The 16,494-nt window shown below is 40.6% G+C and overlaps 1 protein-coding gene across 1 annotated transcript; it reads left to right on the top strand.

Moving 5' to 3' along the window:
• The first annotated feature begins 514 nt into the window (after window positions 1-514).
• On the top strand, window positions 515-15,795 carry LOC144729094 (sentrin-specific protease 1-like). The gene is made up of 18 exons (XM_078609005.1): window positions 515-704; window positions 2,672-2,730; window positions 4,167-4,525; window positions 5,182-5,254; window positions 5,434-5,517; window positions 5,634-5,766; window positions 5,868-6,066; window positions 6,372-6,642; window positions 7,000-7,063; window positions 7,567-7,623; window positions 8,006-8,090; window positions 9,924-10,073; window positions 10,317-10,448; window positions 11,243-11,446; window positions 12,956-13,035; window positions 13,385-13,469; window positions 14,086-14,181; window positions 14,574-15,795. Exons 1-18 carry the CDS (start codon window positions 652-654, stop codon window positions 14,634-14,636), a joined length of 2,247 nt encoding a protein of 748 aa, XP_078465131.1. The 5' UTR covers window positions 515-651; the 3' UTR covers window positions 14,637-15,795.
• The last annotated feature ends 699 nt before the right edge of the window (window positions 15,796-16,494 follow it).

Raw genomic sequence — 16,494 nt, 5'->3', positions numbered from 1 at the left:
GGGGCGAGGCGCCTCCTCCTCCCCCCTCCTCGGCGTCAACTTACAACCCTCACGTCACGTGGTCTCCGTAACGATGTTGAGACATCGAAGTAAAAAGGACGTCATGATGAACAAGGGATTATAAATTTCGATTTAAAGCTTTCGTGACTGCAGGGATTCATCTTCTTGGTTCTTTCGGTAAAGTCACGTAGAAGGGAAATAATAAAATAATAAAAATAAAACATAATAAGAAGATGAATAGCTACGTGACTTTCCCGAAAAAACCAAATAGTAAGGGAGATGAAAGTTTGAGTCTTCCAAAGTTATCTTCCAGAAGCGGCAGCCGTCTTCCAGAAGCCCCAGTCGAGCAAACTTCCGTAGTTTAAAAACAGAAGGGGACCAAAAAAACACAAGCAGATCTTCCGGAAATCACCTCGACAGCCAATCACATCGCGCGTTACATCCTCGCGACCCCGAGTGAAATTGACCAATGGGAGCGTGCGACACTCAGCGGAATTTCCCCGCCATATTTGTTGTCTAGCGTTAGGCCTCAACTTTAAGAAATGATTTGTTTATAACATTTACCTTGCTCCTAGTAACACACATTTAGGCGTTTGTGCAGAGGGTCCCCGTGTTTTTTTTTACACCTTTACTTTGCTTTTTTTTTTGGAGATGACGGAGAAGCAGTCCGTTACTGCGAAGTCGCGCAAGAGAGCGTTCGTAAGGTGAGACAGGCGGGCGGCTGAGGGGCTCCCGTTTAATCATTCGCCGCTCTTCCCTCATAATAACGACGTCTAATTAACAACATTATCGCTATTAACTGTGTTTATTTTCTTTTAACAAATCTATTAACGACAATGACTTCACGGCGAGTCGCTTCGTGTGCGCACGTGGTAGACGCTGGTCGCCAGCCCCCCGAGTGAATGGAGTTGAGTTATCGTTTAAACAAAAGTCAAACGCAACATTTTACTTTTCCACGTTGTTGTTTAACGCCTTTACATTATCGCCGCGGTCATCCGCGCAAGGGAGTGAGGGCGAGTGGCTTACGGGATGTGGTACAGCTCTCTGTGAACGCAGTGAAGCTTTCGCATTTTCGCGCGTAAAGTTCAAATGAGTGGAATGGCAGCAGAGAGTGGCTCCCTTATCTAACCACTTTGTCCTTTATTTAACCACCGCGTCCCATAAACATTGCATCATATATTTAACGAATCTGGCAAGTGTCCAATACGTAACTAATTGAAATAGTATGTCGTTAATTTTACCGGTTTTTCTCGTCCCTTTAGCACATTTTCCGTGATTAAATTACAATTACTCTTTGGTTCTTTCAGTAAAGTCACGTAGACAAAACAATAAATTAAATAATAGAATACAACGTTTCGATTGCAACACAAGCAATCATAATCAGGTACGAATGAATGAGAAAACAAACAGTCACGAAAGCTCTAAATTATATTTCTTATTTAACCAATCAGTCTCGTTCCACTTTTTTTGACCAATGTGCCCCATATCCAGAGTTTAACAAACGTATATTTTATGTTTAATCGATGCGTCCCTTAACCATGCTCTTTATTTAATCTATTATGCCTCTTTTACAACTGTAACTGATTTAAAACGTACATCCTTTATATAGCTACTGCTTTAAGCGGCGGGGCATTCATTTGAAGTCTCAATTATTTAGCGACACCGCCGTTCATAAAGCCGCTGTCCTCCACTAACCGTTGTCTCTTATTAAACAACGTGGTTCATTGAGATTTATATTCCATTTAATTTAGCCACTTCGTCGTGTATTTTACCACGTAAAGCGCAGGGGTTGGCAAATTGCGGCTCTTTAAGGACTCCTGCTCCGTGACGATATTTATTCAAGACTCTCTCGTATTCACGTCCATTGAGGCTCTTAAAACAATAAAATTCGAAAAAAATGGCTCATTATGGTTGCCAATCCCCGATGTGAGAGACGCATTAAGATTCCCGATGTGCTTTAGTCCTTGCACCGTATGAGGGTCGTTTAAAATGAATGTTCAGGGGGACTTGCGGAGTCTGTTTAGACAACGGAGCCAGGAGAGTTGGAGTCGTTTAAGACAGAGTGGTGAGTCACTTCAGGGTGGAAGGAAGATGAGGGAGTTTGCAAGGGGTAAATTGCAAATATCTATTCACAAGGTACATATATCGCTTGCAACAAATGATGTTTTACATGTTAACCAACTTACACGAACGGTATTAAATACTATAGTTTGGAGTCCCTGTCGAGCATTACACAAAGTATAACGATACATCACGCTGGTCGGTGTGGGTTGGTGTATTATTATTAAAATTCAGTGCGATTATATTTTGATACATTTCCCTCTGCTGCCTATCGCATAGCGTGACAGCCGATTGCACATGATGAAGAGTGATCACCTTCGCAAGCAATATCCATGCACAATTCATTTCCCGAGATTTGTTGAGATTGGGCGCAATATCGGTGATGTAGTCGTAGTAATGAAGTAACTTTCATCTCACGACAGTCGGTGAAAACCTATGTATTGTAATTGGATCCTTTATCAACTATGTAAAGTCTCATTGAGATGTTTGGCAGTTCAGTGTTGATTAATCTGGTGAAAGCCTTTATTTCAGTCAAATCTGAAGACTTGTGCGGGTTACAGCTCACAGCAGTCCGATTTGTTTAATTTACTGTTCTGGTGAACGTCTGCAGAATTGACGGTGAAGAGGACGAGCAGTCTCAACAAGGCAAAGCAAAAATATTCAGACAAGGTAATGTCTTTCCATACGGGCAGATGGGATGCCTGGAGGTTTAAGAAAGGTCAGGGATGCTTGCTTGAGGTTTTGGCAACGGTGTTACCAGAGGTGGGACAAAGTCATTGTTATGCAAGTCCAAGTCGAGTCGCAAGTCATCAAATTCATGACTCGAGTCTGACTCGAGTCCAAGTCACCATGACTCGAGTCCACATCTCTGGGTGTTACCCTACGGAGTGAGCGGTGGGAACTCGATGTTGTAACATCTTCAGACGCAAGTGTTGAATTTCTGCTGCTATGCACGTCACGCTGATTATTTTATTTGAGTTGGAATATATTTGCTTCATGCTCAAATATGTTGAGTGATTTTACGTTTCATAACAGGTTTATTAAATTAGGTTTTTTGTTGTTGTATAATGTAACAGTCGCACGTACACTCAGACGAAGCTGTGAACTTATTGCATATGCATTTTCAGCAATACCCTGTAACCAATAACTGCTGCATTGTTTATTCATAAACACCCCCTTTGGATAACAAATCTAAAATTACATCTTTAATCTGTTGCTATTATTAATCCATCAAAAGAAGACAAGTGAAACAAGCACCAGTGCCCATCTGGAATAGCAAATTAGTGGATCAGTTGCCAGTGCTAACTTTATACGCATGTGCGACATTGTTCACATTCACAGGGTAAGTACATCTGCTTCAGAGTGCTCCATAAGTAATGTGTGTACACATGTTCAGCCCTTTTATCAAAGCACTGCTAGATGAGGGCCTCCGCATGCCGTGCAGGTCGTGGTAGTTATTTGGCCATACTTCATGCTCGTAAATGTGTGTTTGTGAAGGTGGGGAGCATGTATGTGGGGCCACAGAGGTACATAACAACAGTAGATTTTGGTAGACTGCCCTGAACCAGCCATTGTAGATTTGCTGAGTCGTTGCTGTCATTCAAAAACGCACTCAAAGCAAACATTTTCTAAATCCACAAGTGACACGACATTCGTTTCTTATTCAAGTGGGATAATAACTAGTGTTTATTTTTTTGTCATTTGTCTAAAGCCCCTGGTATGATTTTCTATGTTAGGGCACAATACAAATGATTATTGACAAAAAAATTGCATGGTCGTCATACAAGCTGCTGTCAAGCGTTATGCGGGCCCAACCCTTTTATCTGGAAATATGACGATCATGTGCATTCCGTTTGGTTTGATCATAGACAGAGAAGTACAGCAGACGTTAGATACAAGCACACCCCTGGGAAATACAGCCATGTGTGCTAATATCCGACGTTTGCTTATAATGTAATGTACATGCGTGTAAAGTAAAATTTTCACGGCCTAAGTCATGGCCAAATTACCCTGTGTGCACAAGAACCTGCTATTGCCTTGTTATCGTTAAATAAAGTAAGTATGACTTGAGCACTGAACAACATCTTTTCTTTGTACCTTCACAGACAAAATCCTCGAGGGAGTGCGTTTGACCGGCACCTCGGTGACGGATAGCGCCAAACGTCTTGTGTCAGGTGCCGTGAGCTGGATGTCAGCGCGTCTCCCAGCCTTCGGCAGTTATCTGAAGCTGCAGTCGTCGGCGCTGATGGCGCGCCGCCCTGTCGGGTTGGCGTCGTTCTCTGGGAGAGTGGAGAGCGATGCGGGGAGCAGTTCCGTGGCGGCACAGTCCGGCACGAGGGAGGACGGGGCGGCACTCGCGTCGGTTGCTACGGGTGGAGGCACCACGTCGAGGGGCCTCGCTGCAGATGGATGGTGGCTGAAAGGGGATTTCTTAAACAGCGATCGCAAGACTGTTTTGAATAAGGTAAAATAAATGATGAGATGTGTCATATATATCTACTTGGCACATTTTTACCTGCTGCTGCTGTCAACGTATTCTAGTCGGGATAGATGTGGTTAAGTGACTCAAAGGACTGATGACTGTTTCTACAGTGAGAATTAACTGCGGAGATATTGGGTTTAAATCAAAGTTCGTGGTCTCCAATTAAAACTCTAAATAATTAGTAGTATGATGGAGAATATAAACAAGATTTATAAGCAGACGATAGGTCTCCTTCACATATCCGTCTAGATGTTATTTTTTCCCCCAATGTAATAAGTCAGGCATCAGTCAGTGGTTTCAAAAGGCACTGAAGAACAACAACATGTTAATTTTATTTTATTTAACTCAGAATGCTAAATTTCCACTTGTAAGTTTGTAAATTGAAAAATGTTGACCGGTGTTATTTAATTCTTAACTTGCTTGCCAATTTGTATTTAAGCATTGCATTGTGCAGCATGCTTTCTCATCTGTTTTAATCCTTAAATTGATAACCAAACATTATCTACCTCTTAAGCATTATTTCAGCATATGTATTGTATCGGTAAAATGAACCGCATTACTTTACAACAAAAATTTACCGACTTTATATAATTGTTAATTATAATATTTGGCATGTTGTGAATGCTTTAATCTTTCAGAGTTTTATTTCATCATCACATATACAAAACAGTTTCCCACCGCTGGGCCAAGCGAGGACAAAAGCTGACTTGGGTGAGTGAGCAACATCAGAAACCATAATCCATCAGATTTTGAGGCAGTTTTTATCGCTGTGCACATTGAATCAGTCTTGTTTTCTTTCAAATACAGTATGATTGTTAGTAATTCAACAATGCTATTTGTATACCTTTGAGGTGATAATAAAGTACAATATGAAAATTTTATATTTTTAGAAATCCATGAGCCACCAAGACACACCACCACACCTTTGCAAATCAAAGTGGTGTCAACTCAAAGAGAGCAGACCAACTCCATAGGCAAGTGATACATTTTTGAAAAAAACACATTTTCTGTCTAATAAATCCTGTTGGCATGAGGATTTGTAAGAGCGGCGGTGTTGTTGACTATTGATATTGTGTTTTTTTTCTTCCAGGTTGTTGGGGTGACGTTAAGCCAGTCGTGAGCAGGAACCCCATTCGGATAAATAAGTTGTACTCCTCAGAGAGCAACGTTTACCAGTCAAATAAAACTCTAGTGCATAATCACTCGAATCACTCCACCCACAGGTAAGAGCAACTACGTTAATGTTTTTTTTGTAATATCTCACGTGTTTCAAAGTTGGTGATTTAAAACTACACCTGCATTTGCACTTGTGCCTAAACTGCAGGATGTCAGACAACAAACCAAAGAGTTCAGAGAAGCAGCCGCAGCAGCACCAGCCACCGCAACCACCCAAAGAGAATCCATTCAAGTCTGTGTATGACAAGGCGTTTTCACCAATTCCACAGTCCACGCGTTCTACACAGACGTCTCGCTCTTTTCTACCTGTGGGCACGCATCGCCGATACCCAACCACACCGCACCAGGTAATGCTTCTTTAGCCTTTCACCCTGCAGCAGGGGTGAGGAGGGAGCCCTTTCCTTCATGAGGGCTGAATTGGACTTTCAAAGTTCCTTTGGTGGACTATACATAAACACACACCGCAGTCACGTCTATCACTGCAAGTTTCCCTTGCTAAAATATTCTTATTTGTGGAGACACGAAACGGACCGCTACTTATATATGCTCATATGTGTGCGATGAAAGGGAAAGTCGCACATTGGGGTTGCAGTTAGTGCCTCCCCACGAATGCTCATCGTGTGTGATGGACATCCCCCCCCACCCATCGCAGATAATCCGACACGAGGAGCACAAGAAGTACCAGCAGCTGGTGGAGATGTACAGCTCAATGGGACGGGGGGCCTCCATGTCGTTGCCGTGGCATCGGCCTTTTCTACCCAGCAATGGCACGCTTGGCAGTGGCAGTGCCCTCTGCTCTTCATCCAATTCCACTGTGGCATCCTCCGCAACGTCCCCGCGTGCCGATGAAGAGTCACCCCGAGTCAGCCCAGAGCCACACGGGGCCCATAGATTGGAACAGTCATCAGCCTCACACTCAACAGGTGAGCTTTTATTGTTATTGGGCGTATGGTGTAAATCAGGGGTGGGGATCCTTTTACTTACTGAGGGCCAAATGGGACTTTCACTGCAAGAGGGCCTTCAAATTAAAAACATAGTGGTGCCATTTTTTTTTTAATATCCAATTCGTGTGGCTTAGATGCTTGTAGTGACGTATACATTTTGTTTGCGTGTCGCTTCACAGTAATGTGGCCGTGGGCCGTATTAAACCAAGCCGTGGGCCATATATTTGGGCCATGGGCGATAGGGTCTTCACCCCTGGTGTAATTAAACAAAAGTAGTGGACTGTTTACGATTTAGTTGGTGGATCACACAGGACTGTCGTGCTTTGTTCTAAACAGGGTCTACAGGCTCGGATTCTCTCATCTTTGTGAAGATGTTACCACCTAAGCCGATGCAACCAAGGTTGGCACTGCACTGACTTATTCATCAGTTATCAATGTCTTGATTGGTCTCTTTATTTCCTTAGTTTACATTGGGTGCACATCTATAATCACTGAATCGCAGTGCATTTGGTGTAATTGACCCATGTTCAGCTGGACATTGTGGTAAAAATTAGGAAATGCTGTTAGAACCAAAGCTATGTATAGCTGTAAGGTTGTTTTTATTGTTTTGCACATATTAATCTTGTTGAAGTTTTTATACTTGTTTTTTTTCCTGCAATGAGATATTGAACACTCCTTTGCATCCCAGAAAGAAAGATCATACTAAAAAAAATATCTTACTGGCTACAAAGTTTATAACTTGATGACAATGAAAATTGGTCCCTTTGAATTACTTAATGTATCATGCAATTAAGATACATTTATATAATGTCACGATTATAGGCACCGGTGATGGCAATAGTAGATTATTTGCGTGTTTTGTCTTTCCAGAATTTACCTTTGATTTTTTTCTATTGTGCACAGCTTTTCAGCCGTCCTTCAAAACAGTCTCACCGAGTCTGAACAGTGGCTCAAAAACATGTAAGTGTTGTTTTGTAGTTTCTCCTCATATGGAAACACTATTAGTGAGATCTTCAGTTTACAGAGGCAGTTCATGTGTTGTACTTGTGTTGTTTAGTGTCCTGCCCAAGGCTATAAAAGTGTACCTTCTACAAATATCCATAATAGTTATTTAGTTTTATTTTGTATCATTAGCTAAACATTTGTGAACTATATTGCATATATAATTACGACAATAGTGGTCACAGTGTGTTTTATTAGTTAGTGTCATACCAATCATTAACATTGTTTGGAATTCCACGTATAAAGTTGGTTCAAATGAAATATTGAACTTTAACAGAATTTGACTACAACTGTGATGTTCTGCAACATCCGTTATGAACTGGCACGTTTGTTTTTGCAGAAAGACTAAATACGATGGCATCACCAAGGATAAAGGCCGACACATCTTGGAGGAAACAATCAAGTCACAACTTTATGAGGAAAGGGTATGTCATGGTGTCAATATTCTTGGGTCTTTCGGTAAAGTTACTTAGATAGAAAAAAATATAATAAGCAACCTGCATCCTGATGACGTTTACTTGTGTTGCGAACGAAACGTCATGATATTTTATTTGTATTATTTATTCTATCTACGTGACTTTACCGAAAGACCCAAGAATATGAATTCCTGCAGTCACCAAAGCTTTAAGTCATAGTGTAAACTAATACGTTACTGTATTCAGTAACATATTAGTATATTGCTCTAAGAGGGATTTTGGTCATAGTGAAGCAGCCCCACTACCACCTATTGTCCCCACCCACTACTACCTCGTTTGTTGTTGTCCTTCCCCCGCACCTCCAATTAGCAAGGTTGGCTACGTATGGTGCGAAATAAGTTCAACATATATATACACACGCACATAGTTGAGCACGCACACACTCCCTGCCCTCCTTACACAACCCCCACCACTACCCAAACCAGCCCAACACTGTCTGGGGAAAGGGGTGGGGCCAAGACAGAAAAAGGTGGGGCCTAAAGATGAAGGGGAGGAGCCTAAAAAGGAAAGGTGCCGGGGCCTAAGGAGTAAGGGCATTGGGAGAGGAAGACGGTGAGGCCTAAAGAGGAAGGGGTGAGACCTACAGAGGTTCTGCTTCCCTGTTTTAAAATCCATTGTAGAGTTTTACAATTAGAGTACTCGAATTGTAAATGTTGTGGACCTACTCTCCAACACGCCGGTCTGCTGTACTAGGAAGGAATTTCCATGTTCTGTTTACGTGACAAACCTTACTAATTGGCTGTGTCGGGTAGTGGGGGGTTTAACGACACATATTTACATGATCTAACCCAAAAAAAACCTGTATAATAAATAATATTGGCCGTGAAAGCCGATGTGTTAAACTGATTTAAAGTCATATGACCATATAATAAAATACTTGCAGCAGGCAGCATACCTTTAGTGCCGCATATGTGGCCACATGCCAAATAGTTATTAATCATGCACCTTGTTTTTCCTTGTTGCAGTTGGTCCTTAAACGGTCTTTTATGGAAAACGATAAAGAAGGAATAGCTAACCTTGTGAAAGAATGTCTTTACTCTTTTGCCCCGATACTAACGTGCAGTGACCTACTCTTTAGAACTAAACGCTAAACAATAGTAAACTTAAATTGAAAATGAAGGAAGTTTCATGCTGTCTGAGAGGTCAAAGTGCTGGGCTTGGCTCTGCTGAGGTTTAACTGACTTTTCAAGTGTAGCGAGTTGATGTTCTCAACCCAATCACCAATGACTGCACAATAAATAATCCCATTAATCTGGTTTCTGCATTTAATTAGGATACATTTCAGCTGTGAGAATTTAAAATATCAGTTTGACTATCATGCAATTAATATGACTGTCAGTGGCAGCATGGATGGGAAAGTACTGCCTCTTACTTTATGGACCTCAGGTCACTTGAAGGGTGCTCAAGTACTGTGGTGTCCACTTCTATGGGTTGTTCTCTAACACGAAGAATCACACTGATTTGAATGAACACTTCGCTAATGGCACAATCGCAATATGTGATTCATAATTATTTCAATTTGCAGGTAATAGGGCAGACGGGATAAAGAGAGACCAAACATGACATGGAATGATATAGAGGAATTAGATATGAGGAAAGTTGATATGACTAGAATAGGTACAGAATAGAAACACATGGAGCAGGAAAATTGCAGCAGATGACCCCATGTGACAATGGGAATTTTTTGTAGAACGAAAAAAAGAAGAAAACAAATGGGAAGTGTGATATAAAGTTGGTTTTTGAGGTTTTCGTCTTTGTCATGCGCGTGCTGGAATGCCACAGAGGGCCCAGCAGGAGAAGGACCTCTCCGAGCAGATCCGGGAGCGGCTGCTGCTGGCGGAGCGGGTGCCGGCGGTGGTGGAAGAAATCCCAGAGCCCGAGCACGTGGAGGAGGAGCGAATCGAGGACGTCGAGTTTCCTCCGCTCACCGAGGTCAGGCACTGGCCTGGCCCGATGCTCAATTGAGCCGCGTTGCCACAGTACAATTTTTCACGTTATCAGTTTCACTTAACTTTGCTTTATGAAACAAAAATGACATGAGTCGCAATTGCAAAATTATCCTGCATCTTATGTCGACCGATATATAGTATTGCCATATTACGGAAACGCTGCATTCGAGTTGTTGAGGGGACCCAGCGCTGCGAAGGTGAGGAGATAAGTTTGTATTTCTCACAGGAAATGGAGGTGGAGATTGATCGGGCGTTTGGCTATGGGAGTACGGACGAAGTGCTCTCCGAGGCTTTCCGGTTATCCATCACGCGGAAGGACATCAAGACCTTGCAGCACCTCAACTGGCTAAATGATGAGGTGGGATGAAAGAGGTTGGAATTAGAGCTGGTAATTTAGTGCATTTGTAATATATATATGTGCATGTATATTTGTATACATATATTTATGTGTATGTATATATTTTATATTTTTGTTTATTGTGTGCGTATTTGTAGCCATATATGTTTAATAATAAAATGAATGTATGCGCAGATTAGTGGGAGAAACATCCCCCAAGCTATCATGTGGACCTGACTTGTTCTGTTGCAACCCAGTGCCAATCGCAAACTTTGTGAATTTTATGCATTTGCTCTGTCCATTCGTCTGTTCATAACGGGAATCATTATAACTCGTAAAAAAATATACAATATAAAATAAATGTTAGTATAAAATTGTGTTGCTCTTTGAGACTTAGCCTCTTGAAAAATTGCCAAATGAATCGAAGGGTTGTCCAAAACTTAGACACAAACAAGAGATAAGAATATCAATTGCAAATATGTCAACGTATTTTCCCTGACCGATCGATACCCGTTAGCTTTCATACTGCTAATTAAATAGATCCAAAGATAACACATGTAGGGAACCATTACATAAATCCATGGGTATGCATTAGTTTTTCGTTGTGCTTGGCCACTCCTGACAAGCCCAAGGGTTCCCTAGAGCAACATACAGCTTGGCTCTTAGTTCTAGACACTTTCCATCACAACCTTATACCCCACTAATTAACCAATTCAACAGAGTAGCTCCAAAAAACAAAGCAATTAAATGCCACCAACCTGTTTTATCCTGCGCTCTTTTCTCCCTCTGTAACCCTGCCCCCCTTCCCCGTATAGGTCATCAACTTCTACATGAGCCTCATAATGGAGCGAGGCAAAGGTGAGGGCAAGGCCACGGTGCACGCCTTCAACACATTCTTCTACCCACGCGTGAAGAGCGCCGGCTTCCAGGGGGTCAAGCGATGGACCAAGAGGGTGGACGTCTTCCAGTTTGACCTCGCGCTGGTGCCTATCCACCTGGATGTGCACTGGTGCCTCGCCGTACGTGCCGTCCACTTCAATAACAATGTTCATCTATTAATTTAGAAACGCCTCACTAAAGTTCAAGAGTCTTTAGAGGAGGAGTCTTGTATCGGGATTTTTTTTATCCCAGTTACTTTGAAGTTAGTCTCGTCTCTTGGAGGATACCAGAATACTGTGTTAAAACCCCTGTGCTTCAGCAGTTTTCTTGTTGTGGTTGTCTCACCCGATGACGATTGTCTATTATTTTTTCTACCTACGTGACTTTACCGAAAGAACCAAAGAGTATGGCCCCATGTGTGTGAAGAGATAATGCTCAAAGCTCTGCACAGACAGGTCTATGAACCCATCTTAATGCATTACCATCACCTGGTCATACCCTCGTGCCATTGAGTTTTGGAGTTTAGTAAAACTGTGTCCCACAATGCCATGGCACCAAAGTGCTGGATTGCAAGTTTGTGCCACTATACACTGGTAACTAAATGCTATTTGAGTTCAAATTATCCCACAGTTATAAAGTGTCCAAATGCAGATATCTGAAGTTGTAATGCATATTGAGATTATTTAGAGATGGACATTTTGTTAGGATTTTTTTAAGGAAATGAGGGGAAGAATTATTCAGGGTTTACAAGAAGGAATGGAGACGGTAGTATGGTAAATATGCAAATAAAGACAACTCGAAGAGGAGTATATGATCAGTTATAGGCACACTACCTGTACGAGAACAGTTAGAGATAATAGGCAGTATCTATAGTCACCGGGAGGGAAAACTTCTCAAAATCTGAGGATGATGTGCTAACCTATAATTAAATATTTAGAAATTTCGTTTAATGCCAAAGGGATGCATTCTCAAATGCTGTAGCATGTGGTGGTAATTCCATAACCTCTGACCACATGTCCACATTTAAACATTTTCATAATGGGATTCTGAATAAATTAACCCTGAACGACCAGTCATTTATGTCATCCCCTGCAGTATTTGCTGCGTATTTCATAATGTTACGGGGCCTCAAGAGGTATATAATTGGCCTTGCTGGGACATCGTAGTTATCGGTATTTGTCCTGGGGTGGCTGAAATTCAAACATAAACCATTTATTTTGTTCCATTTAGTACGATGGTGGCCTTATAATTGCACCAGTGTACACACACCACCAATATGGTGGCGTTATTACTAAACAAACGTATGGGTTTTGCCAATTGTGACTCATTTTATGTTGTGCTAAATTACTCTTAGTTCTTTCGGTAAAGTCACGTAGGTAAAAAATGAAATTAAAATTAATCAAAATAAAACAATAAAATGTGATTTTATTGTTTTAAATGTGATTTTATTGTTTTATTTTTATGAATTTTAATTTCATTTTTTACCTACGTGACTTTACCGAAAGAACTATGAGTATGAATCCTTGCAGTCACGAAAGCTTCAAATCTAGAATTGTGCTAAATTGTTTTCCTCAAGTAATAGAACCTCAAGTAAACTTATCGGTTATAAGGAGCACAGGTCATTAATAACGTATGTTTTTATCTCTCAGGCGATCAACTTCAAAAAGAAGACATTGACATATTACGATTCCATGGGCAATAGCAACAATGAAGTCTGTAATATCTTGATGTGAGTGAGAAACTAGAATACATGTTGACACTCAAAACCATTGATATATTTTTGTATAACTACACTTGTGTAACTACAGCATTCCCTACAACTGCCAATTAACTACCTCGTACAGTTGTGCTGAGAATTCCGATAAAATTAAAAACTTATTTAGTGATAATTGTCCTTCTGTTTTGTAACGACCACAAACTCTCGTCCGGTTTAACCATTCAGGCGCTCTTCATTATATGTTTTTGATGAATTGCCTTTAATTTAGCAAGGTTAAAAGTCCATTGAAATAACGATATATGCAAAGCAACTGTTTGACATGGCAGTTACGGTGTGAGTATAATAACCTTTTTCCCTGCAGGCAGTACCTCAGGGAAGAGAGTAAGGATAAGAAAGGACAGCCCTTTGACATCACAGGCTGGAAAACATACAGCATGAAGCCTAATGTAAGTTACTTTTGAATTGTAATTAATGGACTTATGTTCCTTATGTCAATTTGAGAAGTGTTGTGCTCAGTGCTCTCAATAAATGTTGTAGTGAATTATTAAATACCTCTTCTTGGTTCTTTCGGTAAAGTCATGTAGAAGGGAAATAATAAAAAATACAACTTTAGAAAATACAATTCTCACGACGTTTCGGCCACAACGCAGATAACTGCTTGCGTTGTGGCCGAAACGTCGTGAGAATTGTATTTTAGAATGTTTTATTTTTATTATTTTATTATTTCCCTCCTACGTCACTTTACCGAAAGAACCAAGAAGATGAACCCCTGCAGTCACGAAAGCTTTAAATCGAAATTTATTAATTACCTGCTTGTCCTTTACGAACATTGCCGAAATGCAAAACACACGCAACAATGCTTTTATGTGAACGTGTGCTGTTACTCTTCTAGTTTAAATGTATTAAATAAGATGAAAGACAAGTGGATTGCATTCACTTTCGCAAGGGAAGTTTTGTATTGTATTAATTAAATTGTTTGTATCACTGGCTTCAAGTATTAATTAAAATATATTATTGAGTAAAACAGCGGCGAACTAAAATGCATTTTTATCAAACTTGCAGGAGATCCCCCAACAGATGAATGGGAGTGACTGTGGCATGTTTGCCTGTAAATATGCAGACTACATTACCAGGGAAAAGCCCATCACCTTCACACAAGTAAGCATCTCCAGATGAACCATTGCCTGCTTTTTTACAATTCTTACTAGAAAAATGTCAATTGGCTCATGTAATTATTTTTACCGTGTGACTTTACTGGCTCTTTGCCCAATCCTTTTGCATTTCTTCTTGACCAGTCTTTTTAAAAGTATTTTTCTGTACGTGACCCCTGCTAATGCATTTCATTGCATTTCCTGTATTTAAAATGATATTTTAGGCACTGCATTGGCACATGGTGTATCGGTTATAATGAGAGGAAATGGTTGAGGATGCATACTTAACGAACCAATGTGCTAACTTAGACGTGGCAAATATTTTTTGTATTTTAAGCCCGTGTCAAAGTGTGTTATCTTTGCAATGCAAATATTTTAATATTGTTATTCGTTTTCCAGCAACATATGCCGTACTTCAGAAGAAGAATGGTTTGGGAAATAATTCATCAGAAGCTGCTCTGAAGCCTGTGCGTGGAGCCTCTTCCTTTCGCATGCCCTCCATGTGCCCAGTGGAAGATGTTGCTCATCGCATTGCGGTGCACAAGGCACAGTGTTTTATGCTGTGCTTGCATTTTCTGTGTACTAAAATGTCGTGAGAATTGATATTTCTGTAAAAAAAAAAAATGCTGTACATATTGTATTTTCATGGAAGTGCTTCATTTTGGGAGTCTTTTAAACATTTTTGGCATCACTTTGATTGAGATATAAATGAGTGCAGGGTTTGTAGTTGAGTTTAGATTTTTTTTTATATACAAATAATTTTTTACGGTTGTAGGCATAAAGATTAATCTCGAAAGAAAAATTTCTACTGGGTCATTAATATATTCGAGAAAACCGTTGAGGTTGATAACATTCGTCGATCTCCATCGTACTTTATTGGTTTCTATTTTTGTTGAACTTAGAATTCAAATTCAGTTTAAAGTATACATGATGCGTGAATACAATGTATTGCAATATGCAATGGTTATCGGATCTTGGAAATATTAACGGGTGTACACAGTGTTGGCACTCCTTCATTAAGTATTTGACAGGAAAACGTTTGATACCCTCTATAGTGCTGTATTATTTTTCAAAGAGGTTTAATTCAGTATTGAAAAAAAGGTTTTGATTGTACTTTTACAGTCAAACTTTACACAATGAACTGCACAAATACAATTATACTTTATTTTCATTTTATTACCAAGTTTCGATAATTACTTTAGAAAGCATTTCGTAGAAAATAAGTGATGTAATGCAATTAATGAAGCATGAGTAAAATGTTTTACTGTGGGAACTAATTTATTTTCTTTACATAAGGCACACTTTCCACTGAAGTTGTGTTACTGTGGGCAATACAACGAACATTCCAAAAGAAATACAATAAGTAAAGTAGGAACAGGGAGGCACAAATCAGTAATATTATATTTATGTTCATGCAGTGTAGTCACTTGTATATTTTTATGTTATCTCATTCGTTTGATTTTTTTGCTAATGGAGAACGAGTTGATACTTTCAATGTTTTTACACGTTACGGTGTCTCACTAAAGTGTTTGTACACGTGTGTTATTGTTGCCATTGAAGACTTGTACTTTTTACACGAAGACGACATTAAATATATAATAAATGTATATTATGAAAAATATACTGTAACAGTGGCACTTTATCAATTGTTCCATGCATTGAAGCAGAAGTGTTCAGATACAATGTTTAACTGAAAAGTAAAACGTGGTTTAATATAAAATTTACACAGCAATATTGTGGCATGTATATTATAAATAGGTGTCATCTTGTCATTCAGCAGAGGAAACCACCAACCATAAGCGATATCCATGCCAGTGGCAGACACTGGCAGGCCCATGGGAAAACCGTGCCCTCTGACCTTTGGTGTTCCTACGCAATGAGGGTGGTTTCATTATTCCAGCAACCAATACAGACCACACATGTACCAATGGTATGGCCAGGGTATAGAGTTGGGGGGGGGCATGGGTCGGTCCTCCAGAGACAAATACAGTATTTTCATAATATAACGAGTTGCATGCATCCTGAAAACATTCCTGCGGAGGGAGCTGGTAGGGACGTTGGGTTGCTCGGTCAATGGCCAGGGTCAACAGTGGCGTGGTGTATTCTGCAAATATGGCCGACTGTGAGGGCGGGCACAAGCCGGCGTGAGTAGGTTAAACGTTGAGTTTTATAAGGGCACCACGGGGTGACCAGCCCCACCGAACCCAGCCCCTCCCCACCCTCCCCTCTTCACCCAGCCCCACCCCTCCCATTTTTGGATGCACGACGGACGGACAATAATCCCCTGTAGGCTGGTGTAACCAGGAGGTTCCTACCAGTA

This window comes from Lampetra planeri, chromosome 31 (assembly GCF_965212315.1).
Source record: "Lampetra planeri chromosome 31, kcLamPlan1.2.h2, whole genome shotgun sequence".
Lineage (NCBI taxonomy): Eukaryota > Metazoa > Chordata > Hyperoartia > Petromyzontiformes > Petromyzontidae > Lampetra > Lampetra planeri.
Note: the sequence above shows the minus strand (reverse complement) of the source record. Positions and strands in the feature narration are given on the sequence as shown.

Bases quoted from the DNA above. Each gene is read 5' to 3' on its own strand.
- LOC144729094 (XM_078609005.1), top strand. From the start codon at position 652: ATGACGGAGAAGCAGTCCGTTACTGCGAAGTCGCGCAAGAGAGCGTTC. The intron at 4,526-5,181 runs GTAAAATAAATG...TTAATCTTTCAG, and splicing joins GCAAGACTGTTTTGAATAAG to AGTTTTATTTCATCATCACA. The intron at 5,767-5,867 runs GTAAGAGCAACT...CCTAAACTGCAG, and splicing joins TCGAATCACTCCACCCACAG to GATGTCAGACAACAAACCAA.